This window comes from Gallinula chloropus, assembly GCF_964237585.1.
Source record: "Gallinula chloropus genome assembly, chromosome: 20".
NCBI classification, from domain to species: domain Eukaryota; kingdom Metazoa; phylum Chordata; class Aves; order Gruiformes; family Rallidae; genus Gallinula; species Gallinula chloropus.
In genome coordinates, this window is record NC_140105.1 from 9,997,910 (window position 1) to 10,017,983 (window position 20,074).

The following is a 20,074-nucleotide window of genomic DNA, read 5'->3' on the forward strand; positions in this document are numbered from 1 at the left end:
CGGCCTCGTCACGCGGGCGGGGCCGGAGCGGCGGCGGCGGGATGGAGGAGGAGGAGGCCGGCTACGGTCAGTGCGGGCGGGGGGACGGGGCCGCGGCCCCGGGGCGTGCTGCGGCTGGGGGGCCGGGCCGTGGTTAGTGGGGCTGGTGCTGGGGGCGAGACCCCAGTGGAGCGGGAAGGGAGCGTTTGGGCCGCGCCCAGGTGCGGGACCGGGACCGTCAGCCTGGATGGTGGGGGGGGGGGAACACACGACTCGGCGGGACCCGCGGCTCACGGAGCGGCCGGGAGGAGACCGGTGCCCGCAGCAGCGCGGGGCCCGCGAAGCGAGCTGCCGCCGGTCGGTCCCCCCCGGGCGGCGCGGCCCCTTCCCCAGCCGGTGCCGCGCTGCGGGTGCCGCCGGGTCACGGACCCGTCCGCCTGCGGTGCGGGTGCTGCCTGTGCGTGTCCCCCCCCCTCCCCTCCCTGCCGCTTTGTATTCAGCTGCCGCACTCGGGGCTCCGCGGGGAGGAGGGCTCGGCAGCGCCCGGTGTGTGCCCGGGCCCCGCTCCGTGTCCGCAGAGCGTTCTCCCCCGGTGCCGGGGGGCAGGATAGGGCAGAGGGCACTGCCAGCGCCTGACGCCCGGCGCTGGGTTCCTGCCTGTTGGCAGGTGGGTTTCCCACGGCTGGGAGGCCAGAGCCTCTCTGGGTGAGACCTAGAACCAAGATCCCAGCGCTGTGCTGGCAGCTGGTTTCCCCGGGAGCCGAGGTCACTCGGGAGCCACCAGTGCTGGGGAAGATGCTGCTGGCAGCACTGGTTCACCAGCCGGTTTCCTGCTGGCTGCAGTTGTGTAAGGCAGCTGATTAGGAGGCTGCCCTTCCACCCCAGAAGCAGCTGCACTTAGTGATGGGGCGTGTGTGAGATAAGGTGGAAGTGCCCAGCCCTGCTGGCTTGTGGCCTGGCACAGGCCCATTAGCCAGAGAGCACTGCGGGCAGCGATGGTGCCGGCGTAGTCTCAGCGCTTCTCGGAATTGCCTGGAAGATGTCCTGGGTCACCTGTCAGCATCAGGAATTGCCCCTCACCATACTGCAGGGTGGCATGCAGGGTGGGTGGCATGGCCATCTCCAGATCCCCACCGCTGTCCCTGTCACAAAGACATCACGGTCTGCAGCCCTCCCCAAGCCCTCGAGCTCTGTTGGTTTTGCAGAGGCCAGTCTGCCAAAGCCCCAGCGCAGGGGGAGCCCAACAGGGGGGATCTTGCTGGTGGGATTGTGCTGACACTGGTGTCTGCCCTGCGCTGCGCGGCCCCTCTCCAGCCGTCTGCCTCAGCAGAGAGCAAATCCCAGGGTGAGCAGCTGGCAGCACAGATGTGGGCTCCCCCCTGCTCCTGCCAGGACACAGGGCTGCGCTCACTCCCACCCCCTACCCATGGGGATGGTGATGAGACCAAACCCATTGCTCGACTGGAGCTGACTGAGAGCAGCGGTGCCAACGCAAACACCTCTGGACAGTGTGGCAGCGGGGCCCTGGCCTGGCTGCAAGATCTTACCCTGCCACCCTGGTGAGCAGCTGTGGGGAGCGTGATCCCGTCCCAGCACCGTGTCCTGAGCTGGGCCCCATCTCGGCTCAGACCCAGCTCTGGGCTGAGGGGGATTGGCAGCACTGGTAATCCTGTGCACTCGAGGGATTACTGGGTGCTTGGGCCTGGGGGATTAAGGGATTTCTCTAAGCGGGGTTGATGCAGCTTCCTGCACGGTTACTTGTACACAGGGACCCTCACGGTCTGGGGCAGGGTGGCCAGAGCTGGGTGGTGGTGGTAGCTGTGCAAGGTGTGGGAGATCCCCATGGAGGGGGGGCTGTCAGGTGTGCTGGCAGGCTGGGGAGGTCCCCAGCAGGGGCAAACCCCACCCTCTGCTCGCTGCCAGCCTGCACAGCCCCATGCTGCCACAGGCCCCTCGGTACAGGCTCAGCAGTTTGGGAGGCAGCCTGGGACCATGGTGTGCACTGAGGGGACAGGGGCAGGGTGCTGGGGGAGCTACTGCTGACAGACCAGCCCCTTCCCTAGCATGGTGTGGGGTGACCGAGGTGCATCGCTGGACCCCATGGGAGAAGCAGCTCCTTGCAGAGCTCTGGGGCTCCCAGCCTGAAGGCATGGGGATGTCACTGGGCTCAGAGGGCAGAGCTGGGGCTGCTGAGGCTTGGGCAGCGCTGTGGTGATCAGAAGCACTGAGCTGGTGTCGTTGTCATCATGTCCCCATCCTCCCCCCCGCGATGCTCTGGAGCAGGGAATGATAAGCTGTGTTGCAGGCGCTCAGTAATTACCATCAGAGACCTAGTGAGGCCCTCAGTCCCCAGGGGCTGTCACAGCCATCGCAGCAGGGTCGGGGGCGGCCGCTGCTGCTCTGGGCGTGAGGGAGGGGGAGCTGCTGGAGGGAGGCTGCTCTCTGGGGCCTGGCTTTCTGGCAGGCAGCAGATCAGGGCCCAGAGCTGAGGTCAACATAACCCCAGGGTGTTTGTAAACACCCTGCACCGCCTGGGCAGAGTGTGAAGATGGAGCAGGGCATCTGGGTCACTCAGTGAGGGAGGTGCTGCATGGCCCTGCACCCACGGGTGCTTTTGCTACACAGGGGGTTCACTTGATGCCAGTCCAGGCCCTGGGCAGGCACGTGCCTGGCTCGGTCCCCTGTCCCCTCAGTTCCCTTTGCATGCCCTTGTCCTTCCCTCGTGCAAACCACCACATCGCCCCTGGGAGGGGGGAAGTGGTGCCGAAACCAGAAGGTCAGTCATGTAAGCATTAGGCTGCCCTCACAGCCCCAGAGCTGCCTGTCTCCTTCCCCTTTCCTCCTGGCCGCAGCCATCCCATCCCACTCCTGGGACCCGGGGTCCCCTCCTAACTGCGAGGGCAGCTGGCTCCAAGGTGCCATCCCAGCTGCCTGCCCAACTCCTGTCTCTCCCAGCGCAGCGTGTCCCGGTGCGTGCCAGCACAGGTGAGCAGAGCTCCCAGGTGAGCTAGTAGCCGGGCTGTCCATGGGACGCTGCCTCCTGCCCCAACAGGCTCTGGGGTTTGTTACTCAGCGCCGTGCCCTGCGCTTGGGGATCACTCCTGCTTTGAGGGAAAGAGCTGCTGGTCCGGTTTGGGTTTGCTCAACACCCGTGGGGGCTGGGGGGACGCAGGCGCAGCAGGGCCGGGGGGCAGGAGGGTTGCTCCTTCCCCCAGCTCCACAGCCAGCCAAAAGGAGAGGATCCCAGGGCAGGAGCCCCCCCTGCCATTCTACTGTGGGGACCTCTCGGTACCCTGGCACTGCGGCAGAGCCGGAGGCCTCCAAGGCAGGGCCGGTGTTCAGCCATCTGAGCGGCGTCGCCGTGGGGCTGGCAGTGGGGCAGCGAGCCTGCCCGTCCACAGCCTGTGGGGCTGTGCTGGGATCGGGACCCAGGTCCTGCACCCCCTGAGCGGGGGCCGTGGCAGCACCCCCAGCTCCCCCACGCCTCGCCAGAGCCGCGTCGCCTCTTGGTGCACCTTCCTTTATGCAGCGCCGGTTGCTACGCGACCGCCGGCTCCCGATGCTTAATGCTCTAATACGGAGGGATAAAACCGCTCTAAAAATACCCCGCTGCCAGCCCCCCCCCCACGGGGGCAAGGGGGCTGCCAGGGGCAGGCGGCCTGGGGCGGGTTGGGGGGGGTGGGGGGGGCTGCTGGGGACTTCCCAAACTCCTCGTCCTCTAAGTGGCTTTGAGGAGCGGAGCGGGCTGGTGTGCAGGCACGGAGCGCCGGGGATTGGCTGGGGCTGGCGTGTGGGCTCCAGCAGCTGGAGCTGCCCTGCCAGAGCCGCCTTCCCTTGCTCCAGAGAGAGCCAGGAGTCCTCCGGCTGCCCTGCCTGTGCCCAGGCCGCGGCACCGGGGAGCCTGCAGCCGAGCCGCACGTACCTGCCAGGCCTCTGCCTGCCCTGTCGGAGCTGGCGGCGTCTTGCGTGGGACTTCTGCACCATGGGGACAGTCAGCGAGCTCTGTGCCTCCAGTTTCCAGGCCTTCCTCTGCCCCTCGGTGGCTGCCAAGGCAGGTAGGCACTTCCTGCGCTCCCCGCTGCTTGCCGCAGGGTTCCCAGCGCCCAAGGAGACGCAGCGGTGCCCGTGGCTCCGTGCGGTGCCCGTGGCTCCGGCTCCATATGGCTGCTGCTGACAGCAGCACGGAGCGTCCTCCCCCTCTCGCCGCCTCCTTCCCCGCGCTGCCAGCCTCCCCTGGCTGGGGTGTCTGCGGGCGCTGAGCCCTGGCAGGATGGCTGGGCGCTCGGTTGTCCTGTGTGGTGTTACCCCACACCAGCGCTGGGTGCCACGCTGGGACATGGGGTGTTTGGGGGGTGCTAGGTGCCACGCTGGGACAGGGGGTGTTTGGGGGGTGCCAGGAGCCACGCTGGGACCTGGGGTGTTTGGGGGGTGCCAGGAGCCACGCTGGGACAGGGGATGTTTGGGGGGTGCCGGGTGCCACACTGGTACAAGGGGGTGCCGGGTGCCACGCTGGGACGGGGGATGTTTCGGGGGTGCCAGGTGCCACACTGGTACAGGGGGGTGCCGGGTGCCATGCTGGGACAGGGGGTGTTTGAGGGGTGCTGGGTGCCACGCTGGGACATGGGGTGTTTGAGGGGTGCCGGATGCCATGCTGAGACAGGGGGTGTTTGGGGGGTGCCGGATGCCACACTGGTACAGAGGGATGCCAGGTGCCACGCTGGGACATGGGGTGTTTGAGGGGTGCCGGATGCCACGCTGGGACATGGGGTGTTTGAGGGGTGCCGGGTGCCACACTGGGACGTGGGGTGTTTGGGGGGTGCCGGGTGCCACGCTGGGACAGGAGGTGTTTAGGGGGTGCCAGGTACCACACTGGGGCAGGGGGGTGTTTGGGGGGTGCCAGGTGCCACGCTGGGACAAGGGGGTGTTTGGGGGGTGCCGGTGGTGGTGGATCCCCACAGCCCTGTGCGGCTGTGGCTGGTTCTGCCCCAGCCCCTGGCCCTGCTGCCCTGGGCAAGCATGTGACTGCCCTGGCTGCCACAAGCACGGCTGGGGCGATGCTTTCCAACCCGAAATCTGTGCAGGAAGCCAGGTGCCTCCTGTGTTGGGGCTGCAGTTGAGGGCTGGCTGCCTGCGTGAGCCGCCACTGTCTGTGGGTTCCTGTCTGTGGGACCAGGGCTGGCTGTGGGGTGCGAGACGTCCTCAGGCCAGCCCTGAGGCTGAGCAGCAGCCGGCTCTGCTGCTGCCTGGCACCACGAATGGCACAGAAGGGACAGTGGGTGCCTGTCAAGCTGCGTGCCCAGCACCTACGCTGTGCTTGGTGTGTGTGGACGTGGCCAAGCCAGTGCTTGCCCAGCCACATGGCAGGCTGGGGGTCTATGTGTGGGGTCTGTGGGTGCCACTGGGGAGCGAGCAGCAGCTGTGGGTTCCCTGCCAGGCTCAGGGCACAGAGCACAGCTACTGGGCAGGGCTGTGTGAAAGCAGGACGAGGGCCCTGGCTGGCTCTGGGCGCCAGCTCCAGCTGCCTGGCGAGGGTCTTTCTGGAGCTGCCTGGCCCCCAGACCCTTCTGCTGTGCCTCAGCTGCCGGTGGGGAAGGACAGTGCTGACGCAACCCAGGATGCGCACGCGGCGCGCTGAAAACAGGATGTGGTGTGCTGAGACGAGCAGGAAGTTTCTCAAGTCCCCACGGGCCCCTGGTTGTGGGGCACAAGGGCGGTGGGCAACAGCACCCAGTGACAGCCCCTCCCAGTGACAGCCCCTCCCAGCACTCTGGGCTTGTTGTCCCCACACTCTGCCTGAGCCCATCCCTCTGGCACAGCTGGTGCAGGCCTGGCATGGGGTGGTGGGAGGTGTGGGTAGCACCACAGTGTGGCAGTGGTCAGAGTGACCGTGAGGCCCCCGAAACTCATCCTCCCCTTGCTCTGTAGCCAGCGTTCTGGGTGCTGTTTCTCCATCTCATGCTGCCGAGCAGGATTTAGCTGAGTCAAGGCGGCCGAGCCTCACGCAGCATCTCCAGGCAGCTGACAGCAGGACAGGGGGTTTGCTCCTGCTGCAGGCATGGCCCCCAGCCCCTGCCATGCAGCAGGGTCCATACAGGCACCCTGGAGCAAGGGGTTGAGATGGGGAGCAACCTCCTGTAGGGACCAGCATTGCTTCTGGCCCTGGCCCTGAGCTGCTGTGGGGTCTGCAGAGGGCAGCAGGCACTGGTGGTCCCCACAGCCCACCCAGTCCTGCCTGAGGCTTGGGCTGTACAGCCTGGATGAGACCTGGACCTGCATTTGGGAGGGGGATCTGGTGGAGCTGGAGCTGCAGGATTGGGCCAGGGCACTGCTGGGGTGGGGGTCCCAGCTGATGGAGGGGAGGGGGGACACTGGCATCACCACAGCCAGCTCAGCATGTGCCAAGTCAAGTGTCTTGGCAGCTGCCAAGGAAAGAGGGGCTGGGCCAGCCCCCAGGGTCTGCCTGGCTGGGACCCCAGCACATCACATCCCCTGACCCCAGGGCTGAGGAGGGGGAGCAGGGCCCTGGCTGCCCCATTCCCCCACCAGCCTGGGAGCAGAGGAGTTAAGGCACTGGCTGCCCTGGGCTGGTTGCGGCAGGAACAGGGTGTTGGCGAGGCCGGGATGACGCCTGGGCGGCCTTGGAGCTCATTGGCCCTGCTCAGCCCTGACTCACCCCAGGAAGCACCGGGGCGGCAGGTGTCCCGCGCCCGAAACAACAGCAGCACCTCTCTGGAGCCACAGGCACAGCCAAGGGAGCCAGAGCCGGTGGGGACGGCCTGCCAGGATGGTGCTCAGGGCAGAGGGCAGCGGTGAGCTGGGCCAGGGGGGTGTGGGAAGGCTGGTGGGGTTGGGGTGAAGACGAGAGCGGCAGGTCGGTGCCTGGCCCCCCCTCGTGTGCCGCCAGACGTGGCTGCTGGGCTGGGGGAGCAGGGCAGGAAAGAGCAGGGGGGTGAGCATGGCTGCTGTGCATTGCAGCCTTTTGGGCATTGGGGGAGACGGGGGGATGCTGCCCCTGCCACAGGCCCCAGCGCCCTGGGAGCGCGGGATGGGCAGATGAGTCCTTCCGGTGCCCCGTGCTGCCACGGAGGCTCCTCCAGCTTGGCTGTCGGCAGCAGGGGCTGCAGCTGCCTCCCAGCCCCTGTGTTGGGGGCCTTGTGCTGGCGCTGGGATCTCTGCTCCCTGACTCCTGTATCAGGCTGAAGCCCTGGCAGTGCCAGCCTGCTCCCTCCTGCCCATCCCCACAGCACTGCTGTGCCCACGGCGAGGCTCCCTGGCATCTCCAGAGCCGCCTGCGCTCAGCTCGGTGCTGCAGGGTGGGTGTTGTGCAGCGCCAGGGACGTGTTGACGCCCTCTTCCTTCCCCAGAAAAGCTCTTGCGTCTGGGGTTTCTCTTCCTCTGGCTGCTGCTGACATGGCTGGGCCGGTGTCACGAGTGCTCACCCTCTGCCGCAGCAGCGCGGCTGGGGAGGGACCTTCCTAGCGCTGGTGTCAGCCCTCTCTACCCAACATCTCACCCGCTGCTGCGCCTGTCGAGACCTCTGCCTGCTCTCAGGTGGGCAAGGGGATGCAGTCCTGCTCCAGCTGGGGTTTGTGTTCCTGGCTCCAGCCTCAGACAGAGCAGCTCCAGCCCTGGCACCGAGTTCATGGCAGGAGGGTCCTGCGGCGCGCGCTGCGGCACGGGCGTGCGGAGGGGTTTGGGACTGGCAGCGGGTGCTTGATGCGGCTCAGCCCTCCCGCAGCGAGCCTGGGCACGCTGGGCACTGGGCAGGAGGCGCAGGCGCCTGCGGCGTCAGCTCTGGGGTGCACAGAGAGCTCTGGGCTGTGTGGATAGGCCAAGGCTCGCGGTGTTTCGAAGTGAAATAACTCTTAACCTGGTGCCGTGAGCCAGGTTGTCTGGATCACACTTCTTGGCGCCGGAGACTGAAAATATTGGGAAGTGCTGCCGACGCGGTGGGAGGGACGGTGTCGCAAGCCCAGGCTGCTCCAGCCTTGGCAGCCGGGGCTTTTTTGCGAAGGAGGAAGCTCGTCAGAAAGCTGGAGCCAGAGCCAGGGAAGTGCTGAGTTCAGGGCTTTTCGGTTTGTGTGCTGGTGATCGCCCCAGGGGCGCATGCGGCTCCCACGGAGGAGAGGAGAGAGGAGAGGAGAGGAGGCAGCAGCTGGGTGAGGAGCGATGAGCGGGTGAGGATGGTGCTGGTCTGAAGGCACTCAGAGTCCCTGAGTGCTGGGACAGGGCAGGTGGCCGTGCTGGGGATGCTCTGGGGGAGTGCAGTGGCATGGAGACCACAGCTGTGGTGGCACCCTGGCAGAATGGCACTGGTGCCTGTCCCCGTAGCCCCGGCTGGGAATTGGGAGGGGGCACAAGGGCTAAGCCAGTGGGTGCTGCCAGCTCCCTGGGGACAGCGTGCTGGTGGGGGACAGTGCTTGGGTGTTCTCAGTGGTGACCTTGGCGTGCAGGGCAGCCCCTGGGAGCTGGCAGAGGTGGGAGGTTTGGGTGGGAGTGCTGCTGGGGAAGCCAGCGACCTTGGGGATGGGAAGGAACGGGAATGGGATGCCGTGTCACTGCGGAGCAGGAGGTCACGTGCTGAGGAGCACTGGGAATGTCCTGGGAGCCTTGGGGCTCAGGAGCAAGGAGGGGCGTGTGGCTGCTCCAGGCTTGAGCTTTAGGGACGGCAGGGGTGGGAGGGGGGGTGTGCCTGGCTCCCGTGGGGTCACAGCAAGGTGTCGATGTGACAGGGGCAGGTGAGGCTTGTCCAGAGGGTACATTGGCTCCGGGCCCTGGCTGGAAGGACGGATCCAGCACAGAGGGGGCTGCAGGGGTGGCCCCAAGCTGGTTTGTCCCAGGACTGGTCCAGTGCAGTAGAGTGACCTGTGGAGCTCCGGCTGGGGCAGAGCAGAGTTAAACGGGGCTCAGCGGCGCCAGGGCCCCGGGGAGGAGTGCTGGAGTGGGTCCAGTGGCCATGCTGGCCCTGGCTGCCCAGCCACTGCGGGCTGAATCAGCAGCATCCAGCGGTGCCCGGTTCCCCCACTGCCCAGTGGGGTGATGCCCTGGCCCTCACGTTCCTCGCGTGCCACCGGTGGCACTTGGCTGCTGCGTGGGGCCGGGAGGCTGCTGGCCAAGCCGGCTCCTTCAGGCCCCCAGCAGCTCCACATCCCAGGAGCAGGGATGGTTCCTGCAGCCCCGTGTGCTGACTGACTGTGTCTCTGCTCAGTGCCCAGTGACCTGACTCCAGAGGAGTGCCAGGAGCTGGAGAACATCCGCCGCCGCAAGCAGGAGCTGCTGGCTGACATACAGGTGCGATGCTGGGGGGCTCCTGTCCGGATGCAGCAGCCTTTTGCTCAGGGCTGCCCTGGGTGGGGGAGGACCCAAAATATCCCTGCCTTTCACTGAGCAGGGGCCCTGCAGCTCCATCCGGGAATGGGGAGGGTGGGCCAGGGCAGGAGGGGCTGCCCCAGACCTGAGATAGGGGTGCAGCACCCCAGACGTGCAGAGCCTGTGTGGGAGCAGTCTGTGGGTCAGGTTGTGTTCCTGGCCAGCTCCCAGGCCACCAGCATCTCTGTGCCAGCCCATGCCTGGCACGGGCAGGCACCGTGTCTCTGGGCCAGGCCAGTGCCCTGGCAAGTGACTGGAGGTCAGTGCTCATCTGGGACACTCGTCAGTGTGTCCCTGATTAAGGCAGCAGAGGCTAATTACTGCCATATGCTGGGCACGATCTAAAGGGATTAGGGGGTAATTTTGTTAACCTCTCAATCTCTTCCTTCCTGCGCACTCAGAGCGTGGTGATGCTGGGGGGGGGGGGGGGGGGGGAGAGGGGGATTAGCAGCACAGTGCAGTTAACCCCCCTCTGCCAGTGCCCCCAGCTGGTTCTGCCCCAGGGCAGTGCTGGGAGGGGGGGTGTGGGGAAAGGAGGGGAGAAGCAGAGGCTCTGGGGGCTTCCTGGAGGAATGGCCTCTGCTACCAAGGGGGCTGGAGGGCTTGGGAGGGAAGCAGGCACCTTCTGCTCAGTGCCCTCTCTCCCCTCAGCGGCTGAAGGATGAGATAGCAGAAGTGACGAATGAGATCGAGAACCTGGGATCCACGGAGGAGAGGTGAGTCCTCTGCAGCCACCACAGCCCAGGGGCTCCACTGAGCCCCTTCCCCCACGGCACAGCCAGCCCCAAACCACAGCCCGCTGGCTGTGGGTGCCGTGGGCAGCTGAGCGCCGCAGCCCCCGTGGGCGCTGGAGCGAGCGGCTTTCCCAGGATCTCTGAATTCCCTGGAGCGGTGGTGGGATGAACTGCTGCTCCAAAGGTCTGTTTGTCCAAGCCTCAGCCCCTGTCTGGCCACAGCGACTGCTGGACTGTGTTGTTCCGAGCTGGCGCAGGCGGTGCCAGCCGGGGATTAGGGGTCCCGGCAGCCACGGGAGCGGATGCCGGTGTCCTTTCCCATCGCCTGCTGGGGCGTGGAGCCCATCATGGTCACACCAGCCTTGCAGGTGCCCAATGGCTGCTCTCCCAGAGCCCTGTGGCACCCTCACCTCCCCTGAGCAGAGGGGCCCTGCTGGGATCATAGAATCATAGACTGGGTTGTGTTGGAAGGGACCCCAAGGAGCACAGAGCTCCAACCCCCTGCCACAGGCAGGGACACCAACCTCCAGGCCTGGAGCTACACAAGGTTGCCCAGGGCCCCATCCAACCTGGCCTTGAACACCTCCAGGGATGGGGCACCCACCCCCTCTCTGGGCAGCCTGTTCCAGCCCCTCACCACTCTCTCTGTAAAGAGCTTCCCCCTAATATCTCAACTAACCCTTCCCTCCCTCAGCTTCACTCCATCCCCCTTGTCCTGCCATTGTCAAGCTGATTCCCCTCCTGTTTCTCTGCTCCCTTCAGGGACTGGGAGGCTGCAATAAGGTCCCCCCACAGCCTTCTCTTCTCCAGGCTGAACAAGCCCAGCTCCCTCAGCCTCTCTCCGTAGGGGAGCTGCTCCAGCCCTCTGAGCATCTCTGTGGCTCCTCTGACCCCTCTCCAACAGTTCCCCATCTTTATTGTACTGGGGGCCCAGCTCTGGACACAGGACTCCAGAGGGATGGGATGTGGTTCCCTGCGTCTCTGGGTGGCCTGTGACAGCTCCGCTTTGCTCTGGGGCCCAGCAAGCCAAGAGCAGCCCCACGCTGCTCTGCCAGGGAGCAGGGCAGAGACACAGAGCAGTGTCCCAGCTCTGCCCAGTGCTGGTTTGACACAGGGGCCTAGCCCAGTGCCAGTCACTCAGCTCTGGTCCGCCCCCCCCCTCCCTCCCCGAGGGCTGGGGGGGGCAGGAAGGAGCCAGGTCCCTCCTTGTGCTCAGAGCTGCTTTGTACCTTGCAGGAAGAACATGCAGAGGAACAAGCAGGTGGCCATGGGCAGGAAGAAGTTCAACATGGATCCCAAGAAGGTACCACAGGATGGGATGGGCAGGGATTGTGGCAGGAGGCTCCTGGTGGGGCCGTGGCATTTGCCAGCCCTTCTGGGGCTGTTGTGGGGCTGCACCGCCTCACAGCCAGGGCACCTGGCTGGGGCAGAGCCAGCAGTAAGGGCAGGGGGGCAGCGGTGAGCTTGGGGGTGCCAGCAGCCAGCCCAGAGCACCCCCTCTGCACCTCTCCAGGGCATCCAGTTCCTGATTGAGAACGACCTGCTGAAGAACACGTGTGAGGACATCGCACAGTTCCTCTACAAGGGAGAGGGCCTCAACAAGACAGCCATTGGGGACTACCTGGGCGAGAGGTACGCTGCCCGCTCCCGAGGGGGCCCCGGGCTCAGGGATGGGATGAGATGGGATGAGACCAGGAGAGATGGGATGCTGTGGTGGTTTGGACTGCCAGGGAACACAGGGAGCTGAGCCCCTGCGTGTGAGGGTTGGGAGGGGGGGCTGTCCCATCCTTGGGTGGCACTTGGAGATGCCAGCCTGTGTGAACCAGCCCAGGGGTAGCTGCAAGTTCCCCTCTGGAAAGGAGCAGAGCCTGGAGCAGGGCAGGGAGATGTGTGGGGCCTCTTGGCAGTCACAGGACCTGCTGATCATGCATCCCTCGTGCTCTGGCTTTATTCCCACAGGGATGAGTTCAACATCCAAGTCTTGCATGCCTTCGTGGAGCTGCACGAGTTCACTGACCTCAACCTCGTGCAGGCGCTGCGGTGAGCCGGGGGGCCCGGGAGCTGAGCTGTGTCTTCTCAGGGCTGATGGGCAGCAGGCTGGCAGGGGGGTGCTGCAGCCATGTGAGCGTGGCCAGGGGGTGTATGGAGCCCCCCAAAGCAACACAACACCTCGCTCTTCACAGGCAGTTCCTCTGGAGCTTCCGCCTGCCCGGGGAGGCGCAGAAGATCGACCGGATGATGGAAGCCTTTGCCCAGCGGTATTGCCAGTGCAACCCCGGCGTCTTCCAGTCCACAGGTGAGTACCTGCCCCCCCAGCCCCTCTGCCCACCCGTCCTGCCTCGCAGCTGACATGCTCCTCTGCCCCTGCAGACACCTGCTACGTGCTCTCCTTCGCTATCATCATGCTGAACACCAGCCTGCACAACCCCAACGTCAAGGACAAACCCACAGCCGAGCGCTTCATCGCCATGAACCGTGGCATCAACGATGGGGGGGACCTACCTGAGGAGCTGCTCCGGGTGAGGAATGGGACACGGAGGGGCCAGGTTTGGGCTGTCGTAGAGCTCCAACAAGGAGCCAAGCTGACACCTCCTGTCATTGCACCAGAATCTCTATGAGAGCATCAAGAACGAGCCCTTCAAAATCCCCGAGGACGATGGCAACGACCTCACCCACACGTTCTTCAACCCTGACCGGGAGGGCTGGCTCCTGAAGCTCGGTGAGTGCTGGCCTGGGGAGGAGCTGGGTGTGGGTGCTCCTGGTCTGTGGTTCACCCAGGTGCCTTGGCACGTGGCCCTGTGGCTGCAGGCAGGGCTACAATCCCTGTGGGAAAGGCGTCTGTCCATCCATCCAGCAGCCCTCCACCTTCCCTGGGCTGTGTGGCAGGAGCCGGATGAGGCCCCGCAGCACGGCTGGGTGTGTGTCCCAGGGCAGCCTGCCTCTAGGTTGGTCAAGCCCTGGGCTGTGGAGCTGGTTACCGGGATCTGGCGGCAAAGCACAGAGATCACCAGGCCCTTCTCATCACGAGTCACGGCAGGGTCCTGTTGGAGCAGGGCCCCCCGGGAGCGAGCGGCGAGCTGCCCCAGGCTGCGTGCGTGTCCCCCCCACCACCACCCCTTTCCATGCCACGGCCCGGTCCCTGCCTCCCCTTCCCACAGCATTATCACCTCCGCATCCCGGCTCCACACACAGGCAACGTGCATGGCATCCCCGCTGCGCAGCCCGGCGAGCCTGTCCCCCCCACGCCCTGGCTCCTGTGGCTTCTCCTCGGCAGCTCTGGGGACCCTTTGGTGGGGATGAAGTGAGGGGAAGGGGAGTCCTGGGGTACTGGTAGAAGTGGGGGCTGGTGGGGTCTTTCCCTGGGGTCAGCACTCTGCTTAGTGGGAGGATGTTTCTGTTGTACTGCCCTCCACTCAGAGTGGGAGGGGGGCCTTGATCCCCCACCACCCATACCCTGGGCAGTGCGGAGCCCTGTCCTGGGGCTCAGCAAGGGCTGTCTGTCCCCACCAGGGGCAAGGGGAAGTGAGGGGAGAGCCCCATCCCTGGTCCCTGCCTCTCCTGACCCTGCTGGTGCTCTGCACCCACTGCAGTGGCCCCATGGGCGACAGGGGTGGCAGAGCAGCCACGCTCCCTGGCTCGGCTGCCACGGCTCAGCCCACTCATGGGGTGGGGAGGAACCCTACAGGGAGACCTCGGGGTGGGGGGAACCAGGCTCTGCATCCCACCAAGCATGAGGAGATCCATCCCCCAGAGCCACAGCGAGCCAGGGCAGGTTGTTGGCCCTCACGGTGGTGCCTCTGGCCTGGCCCTCACAGCTTCCCTGCTGCAGCCCTGTGCCACTGACCCACGTGGGGCAAAGGGGGGGGTGGTTTCTTTGGGGGTTTCCTCTTTTTTTTTTTTTTCTTTTTTTTAGGGTTTTTTTTTCCTTTTTTTAATTTTCTTTTCTCCCTCATTTGTATGTTTCCATGATTTTGGCTCTTCCTTTCCTTGCCCCCCAACTCCAGGAGGTACGTACCCCTCTCCCCGCTCTTGCTCACGCCGCTGGGGCTTCGTTTCCTTTTTCGTTTTTAATTGCTGGTGATGAGTCTCATTGCTGCTGCTGCTGCTGCTGCTGCTGCTAACCACCCACACCGCCCCAGGGACCTCGCCTGCCGCGGGGACAGCCTCGCTCCCGAGGGCAGGGATGGGGTACCGGCTCTGCCAAGGCTGAGCCCCCCACCCCCCCAAGCCTGCCGGCCCCCTCTGGTATCCCCTGTGGCCTGGGGACGGATGGGGCCACCGCCGCTCCTTGTCCAGCCAAAGGTGGGGGTCACCCACCCGTCTGTGCTTCGCCATGTGTCCGTGTGGGCAGCTCGGCCCAGCTGCGTGGGGTCTTTGCCTCTGTCATCGCAAGGAATGGGGATGGGGATGGGTGTGGGGTGGCCTGGGGAAGGGCCCCAGCCTGGGGCGGGGGTGCTGGAGTGCCTGGAGCTGAGTGGGAACGGGAAGCAGGCAAGAGCTGGCCGCATGGTGCCCTGTGCCATGCCCGGGGCTTGTGGCTGTCCCTGTGCTGGGGGTGGCACTGCCCTGGCTCTATCACCTGCAGCCCTGTGGTGCTGGGGAGCGTGGGTGCTCCCCATGGGGCTGTACGGCTCTGCAGGTCCTGCCTGACCCCTACAGACCCCAAATCCTGGGCTCCTCCTGTGCTACTGGACCCTGCCCTGGCACGGAGGGTGCCTGGGTTGGGGCTGGGGCCTGCAGAGTGTCAAGCCCCGGGTTTTGGGGTGGGCTTGGCTGGGGGGAAACAGAGGGGGTTTTCCTCTAGATGCACTGGTCCAGCTGGCTCTGGGACAAGGACTGGGGAGCGGGGAGGCTCAGGGCCTTCCCTTTGGCCTGCGGGGATGAGCATGGCCCCCTGTGCACTCTGTGCCTCCCTGCATCCATGCCGGATCCAGGCAGCAGCCTGGGTGCTCGTCCTACGGTGGCACCGCGGCGATGGCCAGAGCGTGCCGGTGCGCTGGAGGGGGACCTGGGCTCCTAAACCACGACAGCCCCGGTGTGAGCAGCCCCTGAGCCTGGGGAGTGGCTTCCCCCTCTGCTGTGGCACCCAGAAAGCTCTCTCCAACCTAAGGGCCATGAGCCATGACCCCAGGCTCATGCCTTGCCCCGGCACCGCGCTGTGCTGGCCGGGACACGGAGGGACTATGGTCAATGTGAACAGAAAGTCCCTGTGTCCCCGTGAGAGCTGCCTGGCTGCAGCATCCTCCAGAATCAGTGGGGGTGGGGTTTTTTTGGGTGGGAAGGGGCGCAGCGCTCCTGGCCCGGCACCTCTGCCTCCATCATGCTCATCCGTCTGCTTTCCGCTCCTGCTCGTGCCCTGCCCGGCGTGGTGTGTGCTGCCTGGCTCTGCTTGCGCCCCGGCGCCCGGTGCTTGTCTGTGTGTGTCCGCGTGGGCTCCAGCTCTGCCATAGCCTCCATGTGCCGCCAGCCCCCCCGGCGCGTGCCGCGGCCAACCTGCCCCTCTCTGCTCCCAGGAGGCAGGGTGAAGACGTGGAAGCGACGCTGGTTCATCCTGACCGACAACTGCCTTTACTACTTCGAGTACACGACGGTCAGTGACTCTGGCTTGGGGTGTGTTGAGCTGGGGGCAGGAAAGGGCACCGGATCCCACCCAGCACTCAGGTTGCCGACGTGGCACGGACTGGGCACAGCTTCCTGGCGTGGGGGTTGGCAGCCTGGCTTCTGCCTCCTGGAGTGCTGGTGGCTGTAGGGATGCAGGATGTGTCCCTCAGATCAATGGCTCTCATTAGGGGTGTTTGGGATGGGGGGGTTGCAGCCCCCAGCCCTGCTGAGGGGATCAGGGGAGGGTTTGAAGGCATCCAGCCCTCAGCTAAAGCCTCTGCTTGGTCCCACCAGGATAAAGAGCCCCGTGGCATCATCCCCCTGGAGAACCTGAGCATCCGTGAGGTGGAGGACTCAAAGAAGCCTGTGAGTGCTGTGGCCGAGTGTCCGGGGGCTGGAGGGGCAGCCCCAGTGCTTCCATTGGGGTGGGAGCAGGACAGGGAGAGCCCAGGAGGTGCTGTGGCCCCCAGGATGCCCTGGAAGAGGCGGGAGGGTTTCCACACACTGCAGCAGCCAGGTCACCACAGCATCCCACGCCTGGGGACCATGAGGTGATGGCCACAGCATGTCCATCCCTCCCTGCTGCGCTGGGGACAGCTCTGCAGGGAAGCCCTGGTCGCTGCCTCATCCCTCCCAGCTTTGGGGTCCCCAGTGGAAGCTGGGGGGCTGCCTCTGAGCCTCCTTCTCCTTTCCAGAACTGCTTTGAACTCTACATCCCCGACAACAAGGACCAGGTGATCAAGGCCTGCAAGACCGAGGCGGACGGGCGGGTGGTGGAGGGGAACCACACCGTGTACCGCATCTCAGCCCCCACACCCGAGGAGAAGGAGGAGTGGATCAAGTGCATCAAGTGAGTGTTCAGAGGAGCTGGGGGGTGGGGGGGGCAGGACGCTGGCGAGGCAGCACTTCCCAGGGCACCCTGTGAGGATGGGTGGGTGGGGAACAGGGGACCTGCTCTCCCAGGCCCTGTGGGGTGGCACCAGAGCTAACCCACACCCTCCTTCCCCCTGCCAGGGCAGCCATCAGCCGGGACCCTTTCTACGAGATGCTGGCCGCCCGGAAGAAGAAGGTGTCCTCCACCAAGAGACACTAGCTGCTTCCACTAGCGCTGTGAGGCCGGCGTGCCTCAGTGTCCCCCCTCCTGGGGGGCCGCAGGGCTGGGGCTGTGCTGCAGCCTGGCCCTGGGCACCCAGCACCCGGCTTCAGCTTCACAGTTTCTTTACCATGGGGGACGGGAGGGGATATAGGAGCCTCGGTGGCTCCAGCCCCCCCGTCACTGCCTCATCTCCAGGACAGCATATTCATGGGCTGGAGCTGGGCCAGAGACCCCCCACCGCACACAGGGAGCCCCGTCCTGCCCCAGTTTTGGCTGCAGGATGGGGGTTGTGGCTGTACATACCATCCTCCCCTCCTGCCTTGGCCAGCTGGGGCACCTCGGGCACCCTCCCTGCTCCCAGTCCCCCAGCAAGTGTGTAGCCACGCATGGAGCTGGGTCCCTCCAGCACCCATGTCCTGCAGCTCTTGGGGTGAAGGGCTGGTGGTTTTGGGGTGAAGGGCGGCTGGGGGTGGCCCTGCAGAGGCCTGATGCCCTCGTTGTAGCGGGCCTGGGTCTGCTCTGGGCTGCCTTGGAGATGCTCTGAGCTGTCCTGTGGAGTGGGGACAGTCCCAAGGGTGCTGGGAGGGCCGAGGGGCAGCGTCTTGTCATGGTCACAGCGGTGCCACGTGGGGCACAGACATCCTCACCCAGCTGCAGGGTGCTGGAGCTCGGATGAGGGTCCCGGTCGGGTGCATCCTTGCAGCACAGTGTCCTTGGTAAGGAGCTGAGCAGTGTGGCCATCATCTCAAGCAGGAGCCAGTGGTGGGACGTGCCCTGAGCGATGGCCACTGCCGAGGGGTCCAGCTGGGCGGGGGGCTGCAGCCCTCCTGCCTTGCCTTGCAAACACCCGTGTCTTGTCCGGTTCCCCGGCCTCCGGAGGCACACGGTCTGGAGAGAGGTGCCTGGATCAGTATTAGTCTATTTATCAGAGGTGTAAATACTCCTGTATAGTTTTTCTCCTTTTAGATTATTTTGTATGTGGGGTTGTTCGTGCAGAGGCCTCTCCTGAGGGCGGGGGTGGCAGGATTTTGTATTCTAACCTGTTTTTTTTTTCTTAATAATTATTTTATTTTATTTTATTTCTCTTTGCCACGGCCTTGTCGAGTAGTTCTGAGGATCTGCAGCAAATAAACAGCGAACCGCGCTCAGCCTTGGCCTCCTGTGCTCTGTGTGTGGGGCTTGGGATGGGTAGGAGACCCTGGCCCCCACTGCTGGCCCCTGCCTCATACCAGGGATGATGAGGGGGGGAGTGGGGTAGCCCCTTGGGTACACCCTGCTCATGTGCTGGCTTTCCTCTAGCAGATCATGGGGGCCTGTTTCACCGGGGCTGTGCTGGGTACAGGGGTATCACCCTCCCTTGGGTGGTACAAGCTATAAACTGGAACATGGTGGAAAGCAAATCTGAGGCAGGGGCGAGCCCAGGATGGTGCTGAGCATTGGCAGTGCCGGGGTTGGGGTGGTGGGTGCAGCCACGTGAACACCTCTGCCAAGAGAATCCAGAGCCATGGTGGGGAGCTGGGGGCAGCCCCGGCGTGGCCTGTGCCCACCTTGGCTGGGGCACCCCCTGCCCTGCGTCTGGCTGGGGGTGGGGGGAGACCAGCCCTGGCCACAGGCCACCAGGCAGAGGCACTGGGGGTGGGGGCACAGGCCTGCAGTTCTGAGGCAGGGGGGCTGGTGCTGTGTCGGTTGGGCTGGTGCCAGGTCAGTTGGGCTGGTGCTGCGTCGGTTGGGCTCATGCTGGTGGCTGTTGGAGAGCTGAGTACAGCAGGGTGGCAAAGCAGACGGAGCAGGCAGGGCTGGAGGCTGTGGGGCTGAGGATGGGGCAGGCTGGGGGCCCGTGGAGCAGGCTGGGGGCTGTGGGGCTGAGGATGGGGTGGGCTGGGGGGCCGTGGGGCTGAGGATAGAGCAGGCTGGGGGCTGTGGGGCTGGGGATGGAGCAGGCCAGGGGCTGGGGGGCTGAGGATGAGATGGGCTGGGGGACTGTGGGGCTGGGGATGGAGCAGGCTGGGGGCTGTGGGGCTGGGGATGGAGCAGGCTGGGGGCTGTGGGGCTGAGGATGGGGTGGGCTGGGGGCCGTGGGGCTGAGGATGGAGCAGGCTGGGGGCTGTGGGGATGAGGATGGAGCAGGCTGGGGGCTGTGGGGCTGGGGATGGAGCAGGCCAGGGGCCGTGGGGCTGAGGATGGAGCAGGCTGGGGGCCGTGGGGCTGAGGATGGAGCAGGCTGGGGGCCGTGGGGCTGGGGATGGAGCAGGCCAGGGGCCGTGGGGCTGAGGATGGGGTGGGCTGGGAGCCGTGGGGCTGGGGCTGGGGCGGGCTGGGGAGCAAGCTGGGAGCTATGGGGCTGAGAATGGGGTAGGCTGGGAGGCCACGGGACCGAGAGGGCAGTGGGGCCAGGCAGCCGTGGGGCCTGCAGCCCCCCACGGTGCTGTGGTATGCCAAGGGAAGGCCGGGGCATGCAGGGGTGGGAGAGTGAGGGGACTGGGGTTGGGTTGGGGTGGAGGGGGGGTTGTCTGTGCAGCCCCTGGCTGAGAGGGGCTTTGCCCACACACTACAGGCCGCGGCGGAGCCGGGTGCCGGCAGGATGTCGGCCACACTGGACAAGCGGTATGGCGTCCTGGAGAGCTTCACCAGGCTGCTGCTGCGCGTCCAGCCGGACGAGTGGAGCACGTTTGTGGACAGCAAGGAGGCCGCAGCCGTGCTGGACACGTTCTTCAGGCAGCAGGACGTGCTGGAGCTGGTGCTACAGCTGGACCCCACCAGGCAGCTCCTGCCCACGGCCTCCTTCCCGCCCACCCTTGGGAACAAGGGCATCTACTTTGTGAAGAAGAAGAAGGAAAACATCACCCCAGACAACTGCCAGAGCGGGCTACTGGTGGGGGACATCGGCCCCTCACCAGTGGAGCAGCTCATCACCATGGTGGAGGAGGTAGGTGGGGTGCCTGGGTGGGCACCGGGCTCAGGGTTGGGGCAGGTGGGATAAGCCAAGCTCCCTGCAGAGGCCACGGCCGCCTGGACACCCACCATGGGCTGCTGGTGTCAGAACTTCTAGGTGGGCTCAAAACAAAACTGAATGAAGTCAGCAGAAGGGAAACAGCCAGTGGGGACACAGGCTGGGTGACAGTCACGAGCCTGGTTTTTCTCCTGGGGCCCAGCTGGGTCCCTTCCTCCTTGTGTTCTTAAAAGCTCAGCGTAATTCCCCCTTCCCCGTGCCCTGCAGCTGGGACATGTATGAGTGGATTTCCCTCCTGCTTCCCACAAATGCTCCTGCTCAGAAGAATGCCTGCCCAGAGCACCC

The 20,074-nt window shown here is 65.4% G+C and overlaps 1 protein-coding gene across 2 annotated transcripts; it reads left to right on the top strand.

Moving 5' to 3' along the window:
- The first annotated feature begins 42 nt into the window (after positions 1 to 42).
- CYTH1 (cytohesin 1) lies at positions 43 to 17,927 on the top strand. Of its 2 annotated transcripts, none has more exons than XM_084273450.1 (13): positions 43 to 66; positions 9,188 to 9,270; positions 10,000 to 10,064; positions 11,319 to 11,385; positions 11,596 to 11,714; positions 12,042 to 12,122; positions 12,266 to 12,378; positions 12,453 to 12,601; positions 12,690 to 12,801; positions 15,596 to 15,672; positions 15,978 to 16,049; positions 16,379 to 16,533; positions 16,698 to 17,927. In XM_084273450.1, exons 4-13 carry the CDS (start codon positions 11,326 to 11,328, stop codon positions 16,774 to 16,776), a joined length of 1,017 nt encoding a protein of 338 aa, XP_084129576.1. In that variant the 5' UTR covers positions 43 to 66; positions 9,188 to 9,270; positions 10,000 to 10,064; positions 11,319 to 11,325; the 3' UTR covers positions 16,777 to 17,927. The 2 variants fall into 2 exon arrangements, with proteins under 2 accessions (XP_084129576.1, XP_084129575.1); XM_084273449.1 differs by lacking the exon at positions 43 to 66 and adding an exon at positions 7,516 to 7,530.
- The last annotated feature ends 2,147 nt before the right edge of the window (positions 17,928 to 20,074 follow it).

What these genes read in the sequence shown, in the direction of transcription:
- CYTH1 (XM_084273450.1), top strand. Translation starts at nt 11,326, where the DNA reads ATGCAGAGGAACAAGCAGGTGGCCATGGGCAGGAAGAAGTTCAACATG. An exon ending in TCAACATGGATCCCAAGAAG is followed by an intron (nt 11,386 to 11,595) that starts GTACCACAGGAT and finishes GCACCTCTCCAG; the next exon opens with GGCATCCAGTTCCTGATTGA. An exon ending in TGGAGGACTCAAAGAAGCCT is followed by an intron (nt 16,050 to 16,378) that starts GTGAGTGCTGTG and finishes TCTCCTTTCCAG; the next exon opens with AACTGCTTTGAACTCTACAT.